The 16,681-nt window shown below is 39.5% G+C and overlaps 1 protein-coding gene across 2 annotated transcripts in view; it reads left to right on the top strand.

Moving 5' to 3' along the window:
- The window catches only part of CABCOCO1 (ciliary associated calcium binding coiled-coil 1), an 82,436-nt gene that overhangs the window by 9,157 nt on the left and 56,598 nt on the right, over positions 1-16,681 (top strand). For both annotated transcript variants that reach the window (XM_089507893.1, XM_089507892.1), the window contains exons 2-5: positions 4,411-4,511; positions 5,750-5,919; positions 8,356-8,500; positions 14,183-14,255. In XM_089507893.1, coding sequence (XP_089364019.1) covers positions 4,441-4,511; positions 5,750-5,919; positions 8,356-8,500; positions 14,183-14,255 — 459 coding nt within the window. In that variant the 5' untranslated portion in view covers positions 4,411-4,440. The remainder of the gene's footprint in view (positions 1-4,410; positions 4,512-5,749; positions 5,920-8,355; positions 8,501-14,182; positions 14,256-16,681) is intronic.

The raw sequence follows: 16,681 nt of genomic DNA, 5'->3' as shown, positions 1-16,681 counted from the left end.
TCTTGCACAAATGAGGGAAATAAAAAGGAGCACATACTTTAACAGCAAGGAAAATGAAAAAAGAATTTGGGAGAGTGTTGTTAAAAACATTTAGATATTAAATAAATATTTTTTAAACACATCACAGTCCAGAAACCAGCTACAGAGGTGAGTTAATTGTGAAATGGCATAGGTATGAAAGGCTTGCTGAAGAGGGATAGGTTTCCAGTTCCCAAATCTGACACAAAAGGCAAAGAAATCAAGAATCCAGTGGACTTTGTCAAGTAAAGATGTTACAAAAAGCTATTGTGGGAAAGGGATGTATTTGTGTGTGTATGCACACACACACATCTTGTATTGAGATTTTATGGGGGATGAGGACTATAGTCTTTCAAATAGGGCTCATCAAGTGTTAGACTGAAAGGGGAACAGATGGCATGAAGAACAGATTAGGCTGAACCTTGTTGATAGTTTTCATACCCAGTTCCAATTGCAGTTGTATATTTTGCAGTTCAGGAATAATTTTTGGAATAGGAACTAGAGGCTTCCTATCCTCTGAGGCGATAGGGTAGGCCCCTTCAGCTACAATTAGCTGCTTTATTGTAGAGCAGGCTGGTATTCCCTAACTGTACCAATATACCAGTGAGCTGGCTGGTAGGGCAACCTAGATGTTGGAGGATAGGGGAAACACTGAAACATGGCTTGGCTTGGAATAATTTATCCTGCCTTTTTCTTATGTGGCATGTCCACCTGCCTAGAACTGAATAGTTCTCACTCACTCCAGGTTACGCCAAGCCGACATGTAGTCTACTTTGGAGTGGGGAGTGATTTTGTTGCAGGTATTGTGGGAGTCAGAAAAACCTGATCATCTGTTGCATGTCAGACAAGACGTTCTGCCACTCCCTCAGTTTAGTTCAACTGTCTGCTTGGTGCTGGATCTGTTGTGCAGGGTGCAACCACAGGATTCCTGATGGCAGGACATCCATTCTCTGCTTAAATGCCTCTAATAGGAGAATACATCATCTTGCATGGAAGTTTCTTTTGAAGTTTAGCTTCATCTTCAAGTTGAGTCTGACTGATCGCAGCCCTTTCATAGGGTTGTTATTTAATCAGAGGAGATTGCCTCCTAGTTATCTGAGAAAGTAGGACTATCCCAAGGTGAGTTTCCATGGCTGAGCAGGGATTCACAACCATGTCTCTCAGTGTCCTAATCCAACACTCCGACGATTTCAACATACTGGCTTTCTAGTTGAAATTTGCTTCATTGCCAATTTCTACCTACTGGATCAAGTCTTGTCTTGTGAAGCAACAATGAACAACTGTGTTGCAGCTTCTGTGTGGCAGCCCGTTAGACATTGGAAGACATGATAGGTAACTGGAACCTCCATGCTTCCACTAAGCAATTGGTGGAAGCAAACAGTGAAAAGGAGTGGCTGTTGCCTTCACACCTCACTTATGGGCTTCTTGGAAGCATCTGGTGGTGAAAAGATGGTAACTAGATAGGTATTTGATCTCATCTGGTAGCTCTTACTAATGGTTTCCATCAGATTGCTCAGTATGGGTGTTGACATAATTATAGGTGTTACACAATGTATATCAGGTATACTAAAATCTCTTAAATCTCAAACATGGCAGCCTTACTAGTTAGGCTTGTGAATATTGATTATCTTCCCTACTCAAATGAATGGGAATCTCTGTGTGGTACCAGTTGCTTTGCTGATCTGAGTGTAACATGAATCTCAAGACAGATAGAACCAGTTCAGATTGATAAATCAAGATAGCCTGTTGTATTTAGTAGAGAACTTCTAGAGGCACTGGGTTTTGAATGTATAACCAGACCCAAAATACTGGGCTCTCTGTTTTTCCCCAATTGGATTTGAATTGGTAGTAGTGATTTTTGGTGTTCTGTGTAAACTAGGTGTTATATACTGTATGCATATTTCATACTGTATTAATAATCTCTATAGTTCAGCGGAGTGATTTATAAACTAGCCCTTATTTTCTTGTTGTTTAATTGCCTGTAATTCTAACTACTGTGTAGGAGGAGGGGGCTTTCTTCTCATACTAAATTTGTCTTGTAGGACATGACTTTTTTCCATTTTGAGTGGAGCTGTAAATCAACATGGTTATTTTTAGTGTGCTTCCTTGTTTAAGAAATAGAACAGCTCAAAAATAGATGCTATTGAATTTAAGCTACCTGGTGATAGCATAGATAATTTGAGACTTTCAGAAATAAATGTATATTTAGCAGCAGCAAAACTGTCTGGTGTTATACTGTTTCAGTTATCTGTAAGTCAGGATTTAAGCTAATAAACTTTAAAAGTTACATAACAGTAACTGATATGGAATTTTGTGCATTAAGATCATTCAGTCACAGAAATATTTGTTCTTATCTGATCTTCTCCAGCCATTGTTTCCTTTGCTAAAGATAGGTTTCTTACTTTCTTGTGTTTGTTTGGGATAATTTGATAGAACTGTGTATCTTCTAGATGTAGTGTATATAATATTGAATATTTAAATGTTTGTTCCCAGAAGAAGAAAAGAAAACAAAGGAAAACAAGTTGTAGGAATTGGGTGGGTGGCTGTTTCAGAAAGTGGTAGAAACATGAAAGAAAACTCTGGATGTATAGCATAGTTTTCTTTTTTCATTATGGTCTTGACAAACTACCTGAAATATGCTAAGTACCATGGGGGGGGGGGGGGGGGGGCATAATAACTACTAGGTTACAATTTCAGACTTTTGTCTATTACGGATCTAGGAATACTCAGGAGATTATCAGTGGCATCACTAGGGGGGGTGCGAACCACACCAAGTGAAAGCCTAAGGGGGGCGGTGATACCACTGCTGCACTAACACCTACCTTATGACAGAAATGGGTTGCGGCATTTATCTGCTTCCCTTTCAGATGCTTTAAGAGATAGTGGGAGTGGGATGAAGCTCAGTGGGAGGAGAAAGGAGAGCCCCCAGAATATTTTAAAATTAAAATTTCAAATTTCAAAATGTAATTTTTTAAAAATAAAAAATATTTTTTAAATTTTCTGTAAAAGCATCAAATTTTTACCAATCTTCACTATGCATATGTCAATATATTTAGCTTGTGTGTATGATATTGTAATTTGAAGGTATAATTTTGATTTTGCTAGTTGTTTATGTCACAACTATTTATATTACATTCTGTGGTGTATGGGAATTACGATTTATGAGTAGCATTAGTGCAAAAAATATTACTAAAGATTCTGACTGGTGTGAAATGGGAGGAGGTCGATGGGAGGGTGACACCATGGGTTACCACACTAGGTGACACCAACCCTAGGGACGCCACTGGGGATTATCACATGAGGCTTTAAAATCCATATTAATGCTAGAGAATAGTGCCTTTTAGCAATACTTATCACATAATATCGTCTCCGTCTCGTTGCTTGACAGGGTGTAACAGTCCGTAAGCTCCCAATCATGCTGCTGTCCAATTCATCCTCAGGTGTGATAAGTTCTCCAGCTGTATTTTCAATATTGGGCAGCAGTGTGGTATAAGTCTCCTTGTCTCCACTCTTCCTTTTCCCCTCACTATTCCCAAGCAAGCTGTTTTTTTTATTTTTTCCACTTCCTTTTCTTTTTTCTTATTTTATTAAATAGCATTGCCGTAATTGCTAAATTGCATTACAAATATATTTTTTAAAAAAACATTTAAAAAACCCAAAGGCAACCCCAGTTTACATTTACTAATGCAGTTGTGAAGCTTATGTGATAATGTGCTTAAGTTTTAGCATTATAAGTGTCAGAGCTTCCCAATGGCTATATTGGCTGTGGATGTCTGGATGCTGTAGTCCTAGAAGTAACTTTTCCATTCTGTGATTTAATTTCTAGTATGGGGAACATTTTTTCTCTTAGGGCCACATTCCTTTAAGGATAGCCTATGAAGAGCTGCACACTTGTGGTGGATGAGGTCAAAGCTCAAATGGTAACCCTCTTTCCTTCCTCCTTTCTACAAATGCCTCCTATCTATCTTTCTTTCTTTCTTTCTTTCTTTCTTTCTTTCTTTCTTTCTTTCTTCCCCCCCTTTTTTTCTGATACTACTCTCTGCTCTGTTCCTACATCTGTTGGGGAGGGACATCTCTCTTGCCAGAACGTTTGAAATAATGCAGAGGATAACATGATATTAGATACACATAACTGGATGCCCACTCTCATCTTGTATGAATTTGAAAACTTACTTTGCAATATTGCATTCCCTGAGTGATTTTTCATTTGTAAATGTAAGACAAATTAATCTTCTCTTTATCTGCATGTTATTTCTCATCTAAATTGGTATTGGGAACATCCACTGTTTCTCCATCTCTTAATCTCTTCAGTGATTAAAAGAGATCTTTGAGATCAAATATGTTGTGTATGTGTATGTGCTATTGTAACGGAATGTATTTGTCTTTCTACAGGAAGAAGAAATCATTGCTAAAGATGAGACAATGGCTTGGAAATTTCTGTCCCTCGAAGAGGTTACCATACTGTTGGAACAAGATATAGTAGGAGTTCAAAAGTAAGTCTATTCCTAAATATTGGCCCTCTACAGACAGGCCTTTCAGCACGTACCGAGTACGTGCTAGGGTTGCCTCAGAGCGTTCTTTACAGACGCTCCCTAACCCTAGCACGTACTCTGTACGTCAAAATGGCGGTGCCCTGTTCACACCGGCGCTGCCATTTTGAAGTTACGGCCGCACCACGTCCAAATGGCGCGACACAGCCATGACGTGCTCGCGCCACTGCAGGGCACTTGTGGCACACTTTCAGCAGTGCCAGAAGGAGCTCTGAAATGGAGCTCCTTCCCAGAGGGTGCCTTGTTCCCATGGCAATCTAGATTGCCGTGGGAACGGCACCAGGGGGAAAGGGTCCAAGTGGCCCTTTTCTCCCTTGGCTGCGGCTCCTGGGGTGTCTTGGGGCATGAAGCCCCAAGGACACCCCTTTTCGGGATCAGGGAGGAGTGGCATTTTGCCACTTCTCCCTGGTCCTGAAAAGCGCCATATTGCGGCCTTTGGGCTGCTGCTATGGCTGCCCTGGCCCCAATACATCGGCAATCTGTATCCTGTCATTGATAGGTATTATTCTTGGTCCCTTCTTCTGTTGAGACTGTAGACTGCATTGTTATTTCCAAATGGCATACTAAGAAAATATTTTTCTTATTGAGGGTCTTTTGTCCAGAAATCAACCCCACACCTGTGCCTTTTTGTGTTTGATTGACACTGTAAGATCATTTATCTACTGCTATTCTTTTGCAGGCTTATTTAAGAAGATTGTTCAAAATCAAACCAACTTAATTTCCTTAATTTCTTTGTTGTATGCCTTCAAGTTGTTTCCAACTTATGGCAACTCTAAGGTGACCCTATTATGGGGTTTGCCATTGCCTTCTCCTGGGGCTAAGAGCACGTGACTTGCCCAAAGTCATCCAGTGGGTTTCATGGCTGATCTGGGAATTGAACCCTGGTCTCCATAGTCATAGTCCAACACTGAAACCACTATGCCACACTGGCTAGCCCTTCCAAAGTTCACTGCTATTAACAAGATAGCAATGTTGCAATGATTAACTCATGCTCATTCATACTAAATTAGGCCAAAGCTTCTGGTGCACTTCATATATTACGGTATCCCCAGGAGTCATGTCAAAGTGCTTGGCATCAAGTGCACAGGGTTTCTACATATTACAGTATCTGCATGGTTGCAGGTTGGGGAAGCATGTGGATGTATGCTGCAGTTTGGAGTAAGCACAATTTTTATCCACAGAGCCTTAGAAGAGTTTCTCAATTTGAAACATCGTTTGACATCACTGAAACAGGCTGTGATATTGGATTATTACATCTCAGGATTCTGGTGGGCTAAAGCATTAGAATTCACACCTGTGCAACTTGGAGGCTTCCTGACTCTGTTAAATTTGTTGTTGGAGAATGTTGACAGTAAGTTTTGTTGCACTGTGCATTTTAAGAATTTGAGTTTTCTACTATTGCATTTTCAAACCTTTTGTTATTTCTGAGTCTTCTAAGTCTCACCAGGTGGTCAGTTTTATTTTAGCTATAACTTACTAATCGCAATTATTTAGAGGAGATTACATTGTACCTGAGTGGATTGCAGAGAAGTCTGAGAGCCAGAAATTGCAGTCTTAATTGTGGTGTCTTGTAGTCTTAGGTACAGTTTTCTATTCACACTGCTATTAATCAAATTAAGTTTGTAGCCAAATAAAATAATGCATTTTAAAAAATATTTTTATTGTTACATACATACATACATACAAACAAACACATACCCTCTCACATAGACATACATATAACCCTTTCATACACATACTAACTCAAACATAAACATATTTATATACCCCTGTCTTCTCTATTTACAATTTCCATCTCATATATAATATCCATATCCCTTTTTTTCCAACTTATAATGCATTTTTTTAAAGCTGACCTAAAATATGACTTGTTTGCTTTATGTACAAAACAGATGATAATAACAATCCAAAATCCTCTTCATCATATAAAAAGTGGCTATTTTACATTACCTTTCCTTTCCTTTCTTAATTTTTGTAACCAGATCTTCAAGCTGTGATCCAGTTCACAGTTAAGTACACCTGCCCTCCACAAGTGCCCCGTGAAAGTGGAAAAAACACAAATAATAAAACATTTTTCCCCAAGAGAACACCTCTCTAAGGATCTCTAGATCCTCTAGTACAACTCTGTGTTCAACATCCAACAGTGATTAACCATAGAATTGTGCTGGAAAATCTGTACAGTCTAGAGAATTGTTCTCTCTAGGAACCTCTAGATGCTGCTTCCTGAGGGTTCAAACAGCCTGGTGGCTTCGGGTGACCTTTGGCTGCTCCAGCCTTGCTCCATCCCTAATCAGGTGGAGACCGAGGCAACTGCACGACCCGCTCTGAAAGCAGACCACCACTGCAGTCCCAGACAGGCTGCCAGGAAGGAGCACTTTTTCCATGGTCCTTTTTCCAGTGGCTTCAGGGTCACCTTAGGTGGCCCTGGAGCAACTTCTGGCCAATCCAGGGGCATGTATCATCTGCATGCCAAACCCCTAAAGCAGTCAGAAGCCAGTCTTTTTTGCCCATGTGTTTCAGCCTGAGTGTGTTTCAAATTGTTATAAGCACAAGGGGTTGCACATTTGTACGCAGAATTTTACAAAATTTGTTTTCCTTTTTGTTTATAGCATTTTGGACTTTACCCATGGTTTCTCGCATGTACTGTATATCAGTGAAATCACCTAGATTGCAGTGAACAAAAGGTTGTTCATAGTCAGCTGGTGAACCATGGGTCAATATCTGGCGGCATGCTGGTTGTTGGAATTCTTTATTTAGTAAACTGATGCTCTGACTTACTATCTGAAAACAACCTTAAATCTGAAGTTACAGTTAAATTGTACAAAGAGTTAGATAATCATGTGCAAAGATTCAATGGAAAACTGCTCTCAGTTCAATATTTAAAATCTCTTTAGAAATAAAATTATATTTGGTCGAGCAAAACATGATGTTTCAGATGTATCGGACATCTCCCCCCCCCCCCCCCAAAAAAAAAAATCTGCTTCAGCTAAATGTTGGCAGTTTAACACTCATACTTCTTTATCAGGTCTTACGACTTTAGCTACTTATAGATTAGTATTTTATAGATATCAAATTCAAGAAAATATCTATTTGGAAATATGATCAGCATATATCAATGTATCTATCTAGACTTTGTACATATATATTTACCCATTATTTTGTCCCCTTTTTAATTTTTTCTTTCTTTCTTTCCCTTTCTGTTCCTTTTCTTTGTAATCATACTTTGAAAGTAGTCATCCCTTCCCTTAAGCGGGGGATCCGTTCTGCCCCCCCCCCCCGGCGTAAGAGGAAAAAACGTGGATGCTCAAGTCTCATTAAAATGAATGGGGCTCATGTTTGCGGCAGTGGTGCGCAAGCCGCACACCAGAGGAGCGCATGCCATTGTTTTCTTCTGGCAGCGCCTCCCTTCCTTCCGGCGTGGCTTCCAGCATATTCTGGAAGCTGTGTAAAATGCACCCGCATATAACCCGGATGCACTGTATAATACTTTTAAAAGTTGGTTTTTAGGACCTGGTTTGTCCCTCAAGCATCAGTCAGGGATAAAGTGAATTTAGGGACTGTGCTCAGAATTTTGCAGTGTTTATTTTGCAGTGTGGCAAATATGCTGTGCGCTAAACTTAGTAACAGGTGCATCCCTGTAGTCTATGCTTTCTGTATGTAAAATGTTTCTGATCTGTATCTTGCCAGCTGATTACAGTTGGTCAAATCATGTTCCCCTGTGCTTGAATTCAAATCTTCTAACTGTAATAGCAATTATGGTTAATTATGTTTCTGGTTTGCATTGCAGCCAAACATATGACACTGGAACAGAACATCCAAGAACTTGGATATGCAATGGCTGGAATTGGAGAGTGTAATTCTGTGAAAAGTGGTGGGTTTGAGTTCTTCACTGTAGACCAGGCCAAGGCTATAATAAATTATTTGAAGATCAGGTATTTCTACCTTCATTCTTAAGAAACCATGCTCTGTGTGTGATATTGTATGTTTTCTGTGTACAGACTGTGATAACTTTTACCAGCATACTTTCATATTAACATATGAAAGACTTATACCAATGCAATTTTCACTTGCCCCCTGTGTAATGAGATACTGTGGTATCACAGTGGTTAGAGTATTGTAATGCTGGACTGGAAATTAGGAAATTTGGATTCCAGCTCCCATTAAGCAGTGAAACTTGCTGGGTAACCTTTAGCCAGTCTCCCTCTCCCTCTCCCATTCTCTCTCTCAGCATGCCTGCCTCCCACTGTTGACATGAAGATAAAGTTCCATGTATGTTCCCTTGAGTTCACTGGAGAAAAAAAAAGACTAATTATAATAAAGCATATAAACAAATGATAAATGAAAAACAAAGGGCTCCAGGGAGGAGAACAAAGGGGCAAACAGAATCTGATTTGTAGCTTTCTCTGTTTTGTATATGGGATTGTCCACAATTTTAGTAGTACTAAATCTCCATACACCAACCTCCTGAAGTTCCATGATAGCATGAATGAAAAAAGTGAACCCAGGTCAGTGATTAAGTGTCATAATAGATAAACCTGTGCAAATATGGTTTTAAGTGTATAGGGCAGGAACAGACAAGGTGCAGCCTTCCAGATATACTTGATCTGTAACTTAGATCTACCCTTGCCATCATAACCATTAGTGAAGAATGCTGGGAACTGCAGTCCAACAATATATGCATGTCCACACTTTGCCTACCCAGGACAGTTGCCTGACTAAATAAATTTTAATCAAGAGTTCTAAGTGACTGATTTAATTGGTGAGATTTGCATATGGATTACGTTTCTGATGGAAAATTACATCAGAATTCAAGCGAGGACATTTGGGTATTGCAGCCCTACCCACCGTGTGAAATAAATGCCTCTTAACATTTGCATGGAAATGCTCACTCTAAATTTCTCTGAGTAGTTGCAACTCTGAGGTATACTGATACAAATGCATAAGAAAGGCATTGCTGGCTTGCAACAACGTTGAACGCTTCCTTGAAGCTGAAAAGGAAGGTGGGAGCCCTTAACTAACATTTGAAAATATGAATGTGGAGATTCCGTTGGCTTTCAGGTGGTAAAAGAGCACTCAGGTTGCAATCTACTCATTTGTCAGTTAATCCCACTGTATCAATAGGGATTTCATCTGAGTAGATACATCTAAGATAGTACACTATAGTAGTAAATGGCTTGCAACACCAGACGATGACCCAAACCTAGTTTGTATTCCCAATTAGAGTAGTCCCAATAAATCACTATAACACATGTGTGTGTGTGCGCGCGCACACTTACTTAGCTCCCATTGATACAGTGTGTCAGCTCTAGTCAGAACTAATAGATTTAGATTGCAATCAAGTTATTTTTTCAGCAAGGAAGAGGACAAGAGCCAATTTTAAGAGAGAGGAAGGGAGGAATGATCAATCCATGAGGGCAGTTTCCATACAGAGAGAAAGAAAGTTCAACCTTACTCTGCTTCCTCCTTCTGCTTGCTGGCCAAGCTCCCAGAAATTCCTCCCTGGCTGATCACCTTAGTGGCCCAGTACATGATGTTACTTGCAAGACAGTAAAGCCTTCTCTTCTAGGAACTGCATTCTGGGCAGCTGGAGAGTTGAATCTCTAGGCTTGATATGCTCCTCCAGCAACTCCCATAACATGTGGCTGAGGGGAGCAGATTCACGTCTGCTTCTTCTCATTCCATCTGGCTCCATTGATGACTTGGATCTCCCTTTAAACCAGGGGTGGAAAAAGTGACTTCTAGATCATTTTCTGATGGCAAAAAGGCCTCTTCTGGCCTTATAAAGGCCCTGAGAAAGCAAGAACATGGAGAAATTGTCCCCCAAGCCTCCTGGGTGGCAATAAAAAATGCAAAATCCCAACTTAGGGGCTGACTCCTAACTCACAACAGGTACCTACCCCTACTGTAAACTCTTCCCTCAGCCTTCTGTTCTGCATTAGGTGAGAGGATCCAGGTTCCACTATGTGCCCTGTAGTGCGTAGATTTTCTCAGGAAATAGTGAATTTATCACAGTACCCCAGACAGATCTGATATTACAGCATTGTGAAATGTTACGAATGGAGCTGCCAGGCCAGATCTTGAGAAGAAGTGTCTAGGAAGAAGGGACTCTACAAGTCCCTGAAACCTCCAACCAGCATGACTCTGGGAACTATATTCCTAAAGAGGAATTTTTTTCCTTGTCTATATGCCAGACAAAGCAGGGCTGCCTGATGCTGAAGAGAATACCAGGGGGGAAAAGAATTAAAAGGAGAGCCTAGAGTCAAGTATCAATCATTAGCCCTGCACAGACAATTGCATTTACCCAAGAATGTTTCTTGCAACATAAACTTGCTTTTAACCTGCATTTTTAACCTGTATATTTTAAATAGAAGTTTGGATTAAGTATGCTTCAAATTTTTTATTAATGATTTTTTAAACGTTGTACTGTGTTTTTAAATGATTGTGAGCTGTCTTGGATCATGTGCTAGAAGAAAGGTGGTATAAAACAGACCGGCAGGCAAATGGTACCAAGCCCCTGCTTACTCCCCCTATATTTTTAAATTATGGATTTGAAATATTTTCTTTTCCCTGGTGTGAATATTCAGTGTTTTACTTCTCATAACTGGTTTTTGGTGGAGAAAACCTCTGAAGAACATAGTAAAAATGATGGAAAAGTCAGATAATGGTAAAAATTGCTTAAATGGGCTAAAACTCCCAGAATCCTCCAGCTAGTATGGCTTGGACACTTAAAAAAAAGCTCTGAGAGAAATTCCTAAGTAGTTTAACACAAACCATGCAGAAGCTCTGATGGTACCTTAATGTTCAGTAAAAGATGACAGTGGTTCCACTCCTTCCCCATTTTTCATCTTGTCTCCTGAGGCAAGTGCAGGTATCAACATTATCATTTGACATTTTCTTTCAGGAAACAGTTAAGCTAAGAAAATATGTCAGCATTAATCACTTTCAGATACTTGCAAGGTGTCCTAAAAGCCCTACCCTGCTACTTCACTCACATCTGTAATCATTTGTTGTGACATGCTAGAATTCTAACTATCGGTAACAGTAAAAAGGAATGCCAAGCGTATTCCATTCTACTGTACTGTTTAGTAGTAGAAATATACATGCTGCACAAGCTAAATAATTTGATAGAAATGTGGACAGATTAAGTTCAGTAGGACCCACAGCACTAATAATTTCATATATACACATTCTCTTTCTGATCATGGTGTCTCCCCTGCCAGGTTAGTATTTCTGCCCCTCATCCCCAATATTTAATGGCATGTTAAAGCTGAAACAGAAAAGAATCTAAGACAAATGACCAGTATTATTTTGTGGTATTTCAGACATGTTGCATTTAAAAAGAAAACTAAGCCAGGAGGATTTGATTGATGGGTTTCCTACTGTGTAAGTTTTTAAATCTTGTTTTATGGAAACTGGTGTATTCTTACATTTGTAGCCCATCATTCCTTTCCATTTTTGCATTTCACATCAATCCTGTGAGGACTGTCGGGCTGGAAGACAGTGACTGGAACAAGATCACCCTGTTAGCTTTCTAGCTGAATGGGTTTTGAACCTGTATCTCTCCAATGCCAGTCTGGTGCTTCAGCAACTATGCCCATGGGTTCTCAGATTCTTTACAAAGGATTTGTGTCTCTTCAGAGCTATGCTGTCAACTGTGTTCCCTGACCTAGAAGTATGAGCTGATTGTAATGCACTGTACTGACTTTAATGCCTCCCCTCTTCTAGTAGCTCAACAAAGGTCCAAAACACACTGCAGAAATAATCCAGTTTGAAACTGCTTTAACTGCACTGAATCAATACTAGGGAATTCTGGGAACTGTTGTTTTGTGAGACATGGAGCCTTCTCCGTCCAGGAGCTCTGGTGCCACAAGAAACTACAAGTCCTAGGATTCTCTGGAACTAAACCAAGGCAGTTAAAGTGGTCTCAAACTGGATTATTTCTGCAGTGTGTTTTAGACCATCGTCACCTGTAGGAAATGTTGGGGAGAAGGTGTCTTCCGGTGAGTCCTTCTCTTGGTTTTCTGATTTTTGATGCTCCCATCTACATTTTCTGGTTTTAGCTGTATCCCTCCAGGCCTTTCAGGCATCCCTTTGTAAACAGGAATTAATCAAAGCTATTAAGGCTGCCTTACCATGTCTTGTTCAGAAGCTTGGATTAGGAAGAAATATTTTGATAGTTACATCCAGTAAGGATCCGTTTGCACCCCAAATATTTAAGCTCCGTCTGAGGGAGTCTGGTTCCCCAGGAAGTATGTATGAGATTTATAGCTGATGGCTTTTTCTTGGCTGGTAGCTGTAGCAGAAGTAGTAGTTTCCTCCTAGCTGCAGAGTTGGAACCTTGATTGCAAAGGATATTGTGTTATTACTCAGGAAGAGAGGGATAAGACCGCTAAAGTCCACTGTGACTGCTGTGCTGCCTCCATCAGTACTTCCAAGTGTGAGAGGGTTGTTCTCTAATTGGTCATTCTCTTGCTGCAACCTCTTTATAATCCTTGATATCAGTGTTTTCTTGTTGCTATGGCTGCAATTGATGAGACCTTTAAAAAAAAGTATTGTGATGTCACCAGAATCTACTCACAAACAGAGAGACTGTAGTAGAAAGGCCATCTATTTGAACAAGCATATGTACCATTTGATCATTAAGAAAAACAACAAAGGGTGTTTCCAGACGGGACGAATATCTTGGGGAGGTGGCAGATTTGTTGCTGTATGCCAGTTGTTGTTTTTTAAAGAGCCAGATGGTGTTTTGCCCATTTTCAATTTATAAAACGATTTCCTCTCTTTTTCTGCCTCCCCCAACTTGGTATCCAGGTGCTCCATGTGGTGGAGTAAGAGTGGGTTATAAATTAATCAAATTGATAAATACATTCCCATCAACTCTAGTTAGCATAGATACAACCAGGCTACTGGGGAAGATGGGATTATATTTAAAGATGCCTAGAGGGAAGTAGTGTAGGGGAAACTGATGGAGAAGAATACAGTGGAGAATATATCCCAGTTTGGGTTCACAAACCCAGAGCAATTTCTACCTCAAGATTGGTTTTGCATTTGTAAAGTGGGAATGATAAACTGTCAGATATGGCAATGTGATAGGGCAGTGATGGTGAACCTTTTAGAGGCCGAGTGCCCAAACTGCAACTCAAAACCCACTTATTAATTGCAAAGTGCCATGTCCCTCTGGCTTTCTAGTAACAAACTCTGGCAAACTCTGTGCTGGGGTGATGGCACATGTGCCCACAAAGAGGGCTCTGAGTGCCACCTCTGGCACGCGTGCCATAGGTTTGCCATCACTGTGATAGGGTATGGAAGAAAATCCATATAGTTCACAAAGGCTAGTATTTTATGAAGTGAATGTTTTCCTTCAGTGTCAAAATGACCCCACTGAGTGTGGTGTAGTTTGTGCTTTGAGTGTTGGACTACAACTATGGAGACCAGAGTTCGATTCCCCACACAGAATGGGAAACTGGGTAACCTTGAGTGAGTCACACAGTTTCATCCCCAGAAAGTCCCATGAGAGGTTTGCCATAAATCAGAAGCAACAACACTGCTTTTACAAAACATTTTCTGAAAAGACTATTCTTTAATAAGGCGTCCATTTTTTTCTTGTTTTCTAGCTTATTTCAACATTATACTCTGTATCAGTATCTTTTCCACAGTCCCAGGGAAGAACTTGTGATCGGAGATGAGGTAAGTAATTTATATGACTGGAACTGATTAAGTGGAATATTTTAATATGTGTTCTCCAGCATCTGTTTGCTATAGCTCAAAGCAACTTTGTGTCAGAATTGCTCAAGTGTTAACAGCACAGAATAGCAAATGAAAGAGTAAAAGAAAAATACAGTAATGCCTGTCTCCTCAGGAATTTGAAATTTAGAAGAATAAATATGCCATTGTTGGTTAGACGGCTGGCTGTATTGACAAAAATATCTTCATAGACAACATTTATTAGGGTAGTGTGCAGAATTTTAGGTATAAGCTCCGTTGAGAAAAAGAGGAACTGATCTACAGAGGTTTCCAAGTAATGTATGCATTTCTTGTAGCTGTTTTGCTTCATTTAGGTTCTGTTGCAGAGCCAAAAGCAAGGTTTTTGCACTTATACTGAAGGCCAGGCTTCCATTGAGCCAATGTCTTCGGGTCCACTCCCATAATTTTCCACAGTCACCAAAGATGTTGGTAGTAGTGGTAAACTTCTAACATCACCCATCACCATGCATTTCTACATTCTGACTGTTCATATCCATTCTGTAGCATAGTAACCAACGTCAGCTGTCTGCTCCCACTTCATAGACATATTGTTTCCTCTGGGAACTGAAATTACATTCTAAGCGTCCACAGCATATGTTGTTGCTTGCTCTTCAAAATGCTTTCACCTTACACAGCAGTTGCCTCATGCTTTTGCTGACCATACGTATCAGGTCTCTTCTTGCACTATCCACAGAATGATGTTACCACCCAGCCTCCCCCCATAATTTTTGTTATTTGACCTCGATTTAAGTACTTTGAACAAATTTATAGAGAAACCCATTAAACATGTGAGATCCCTATGTGCATTGCTGGTCCCTCTGGTCTTTTTTGCTTTAGGTTTTCCCACAACAGAAAAGACAAGCTACTTTCTAAGAATTGAAGAATGCCTAATTTCTTTGGCATTGGGAAATGATACGACGAAATCACAAAGCTCCAATTGGATGATATTTCTTTCCTTTCAAATTTCTTTAAATATATATTTAAATAATGAAGGGCATCTTAATTGTTTTCAGAGAGGCTTTTAAATTATATTCATCTGAAAGATTGCTTCCAAATAGCTCAAAAAAGTGTTTGCCTATGAGAAGGCAGCAGTATAGTGAGGGAGCAAAAAATAAATGTCACCACAATCCTGCTGACTGCCAGCTTTCATAAATCAGGTGGTTTAATAAGAATAAAGAAATTGCAAAAGAAAACTCTCAGACATGAATGTCAGACTCTTCTGAGAAGGCATACCTTGGCATTTAGCTAGCAACAGGAAACATTTATCCAGTGATGTTCAAGTCTCTCTTTAACACTTACTTAAGTAGTGGCAGTTTATGGAAATAATTTGCCATAATAATGAATCTGGTCTACAAAATAGTACCCAAGTTCTGTTTGTGCAGTGACTTTCATTTTAATGACCATTCCTGCATGCATTCAAAGATGATACTGGACAAATTTATTCAGAGGAGAAAAGAAGCAAACTGACAGAGCAAGTTTTTTCTAAAATATTTTTATGTCAGACAAGTGAAAAAGTATTTGATGGCCCAGCATGTATGCCTAATCTGGTGTTATTCCAGCCAGATCCTATGTGCGTTTACTTGGAAGCAAGGCCATCATAACCCAGCAGAAATCTTTGCTATTGGATTGCAGCCATTGTCTTCTTAGCTGTCATGACTTTTGTCAAGGCCTTAGCAGTGTTGTAGTTAGACTGTTGGGCCTTTTCTTTACTAGTGTCCATCTAAGAAATGTCCTCCCCAGAGTGACTCACCTGGCCATTTACTGGGGGTGGGTGGAATTACCAGCAGGTAAAGACACTTTTATCTTCACATGCATTTTAGGAAATATTTTAATGCTTTTAGAGTTATTCTTTACATTTGTAATACTGATTTTTTGCCCTTGGTGCTGGTTTATTTTGATTTTATCTTATGCTGTTTTATTGCTGCCATGTATCCTTGATCACATGTTTATGCAGGCCTGTATACCTTTCTCTTTGTAGTGCAATCTACCATTCATTTTCTGGAAGACATGGATATTGTGTTCAGTATTGTGTATTTTGTATGTTTTATTATTGTGCCCTGTTTTGAAATCCTTACATCTAAGCAGTTTATACATCTTCATAAAAATAATATATAAATACATGTTTGACTAGACTGACACAAAAATACAACAACCACAACAGATATGTGATGCTTATATAGCAGATATTGTGTTATGTTAGAAATAGTGTGGAATTGGCTCAAAAATTCAGGCAACGTTTTAGGCATAAATAACATGTATTTCATTTTACTTCAAATAACTACAGAAATAAATAAGTTAGATCATTATATCATAGATCACAGGCTTATTACTATATGTTTCTTCTTTGTGATATCTGTGCCTCATGTTTT

This window comes from Sceloporus occidentalis, unplaced genomic scaffold, assembly GCF_023333645.1.
Source record: "Sceloporus occidentalis isolate IW3139 unplaced genomic scaffold, rSceOcc1.0.p SCAF_2, whole genome shotgun sequence".
NCBI classification, from domain to species: domain Eukaryota; kingdom Metazoa; phylum Chordata; class Lepidosauria; order Squamata; family Phrynosomatidae; genus Sceloporus; species Sceloporus occidentalis.
The sequence above is the reverse complement of the archived record's forward strand: the minus strand, read 5'-3'. Positions and strand labels throughout refer to the sequence as shown.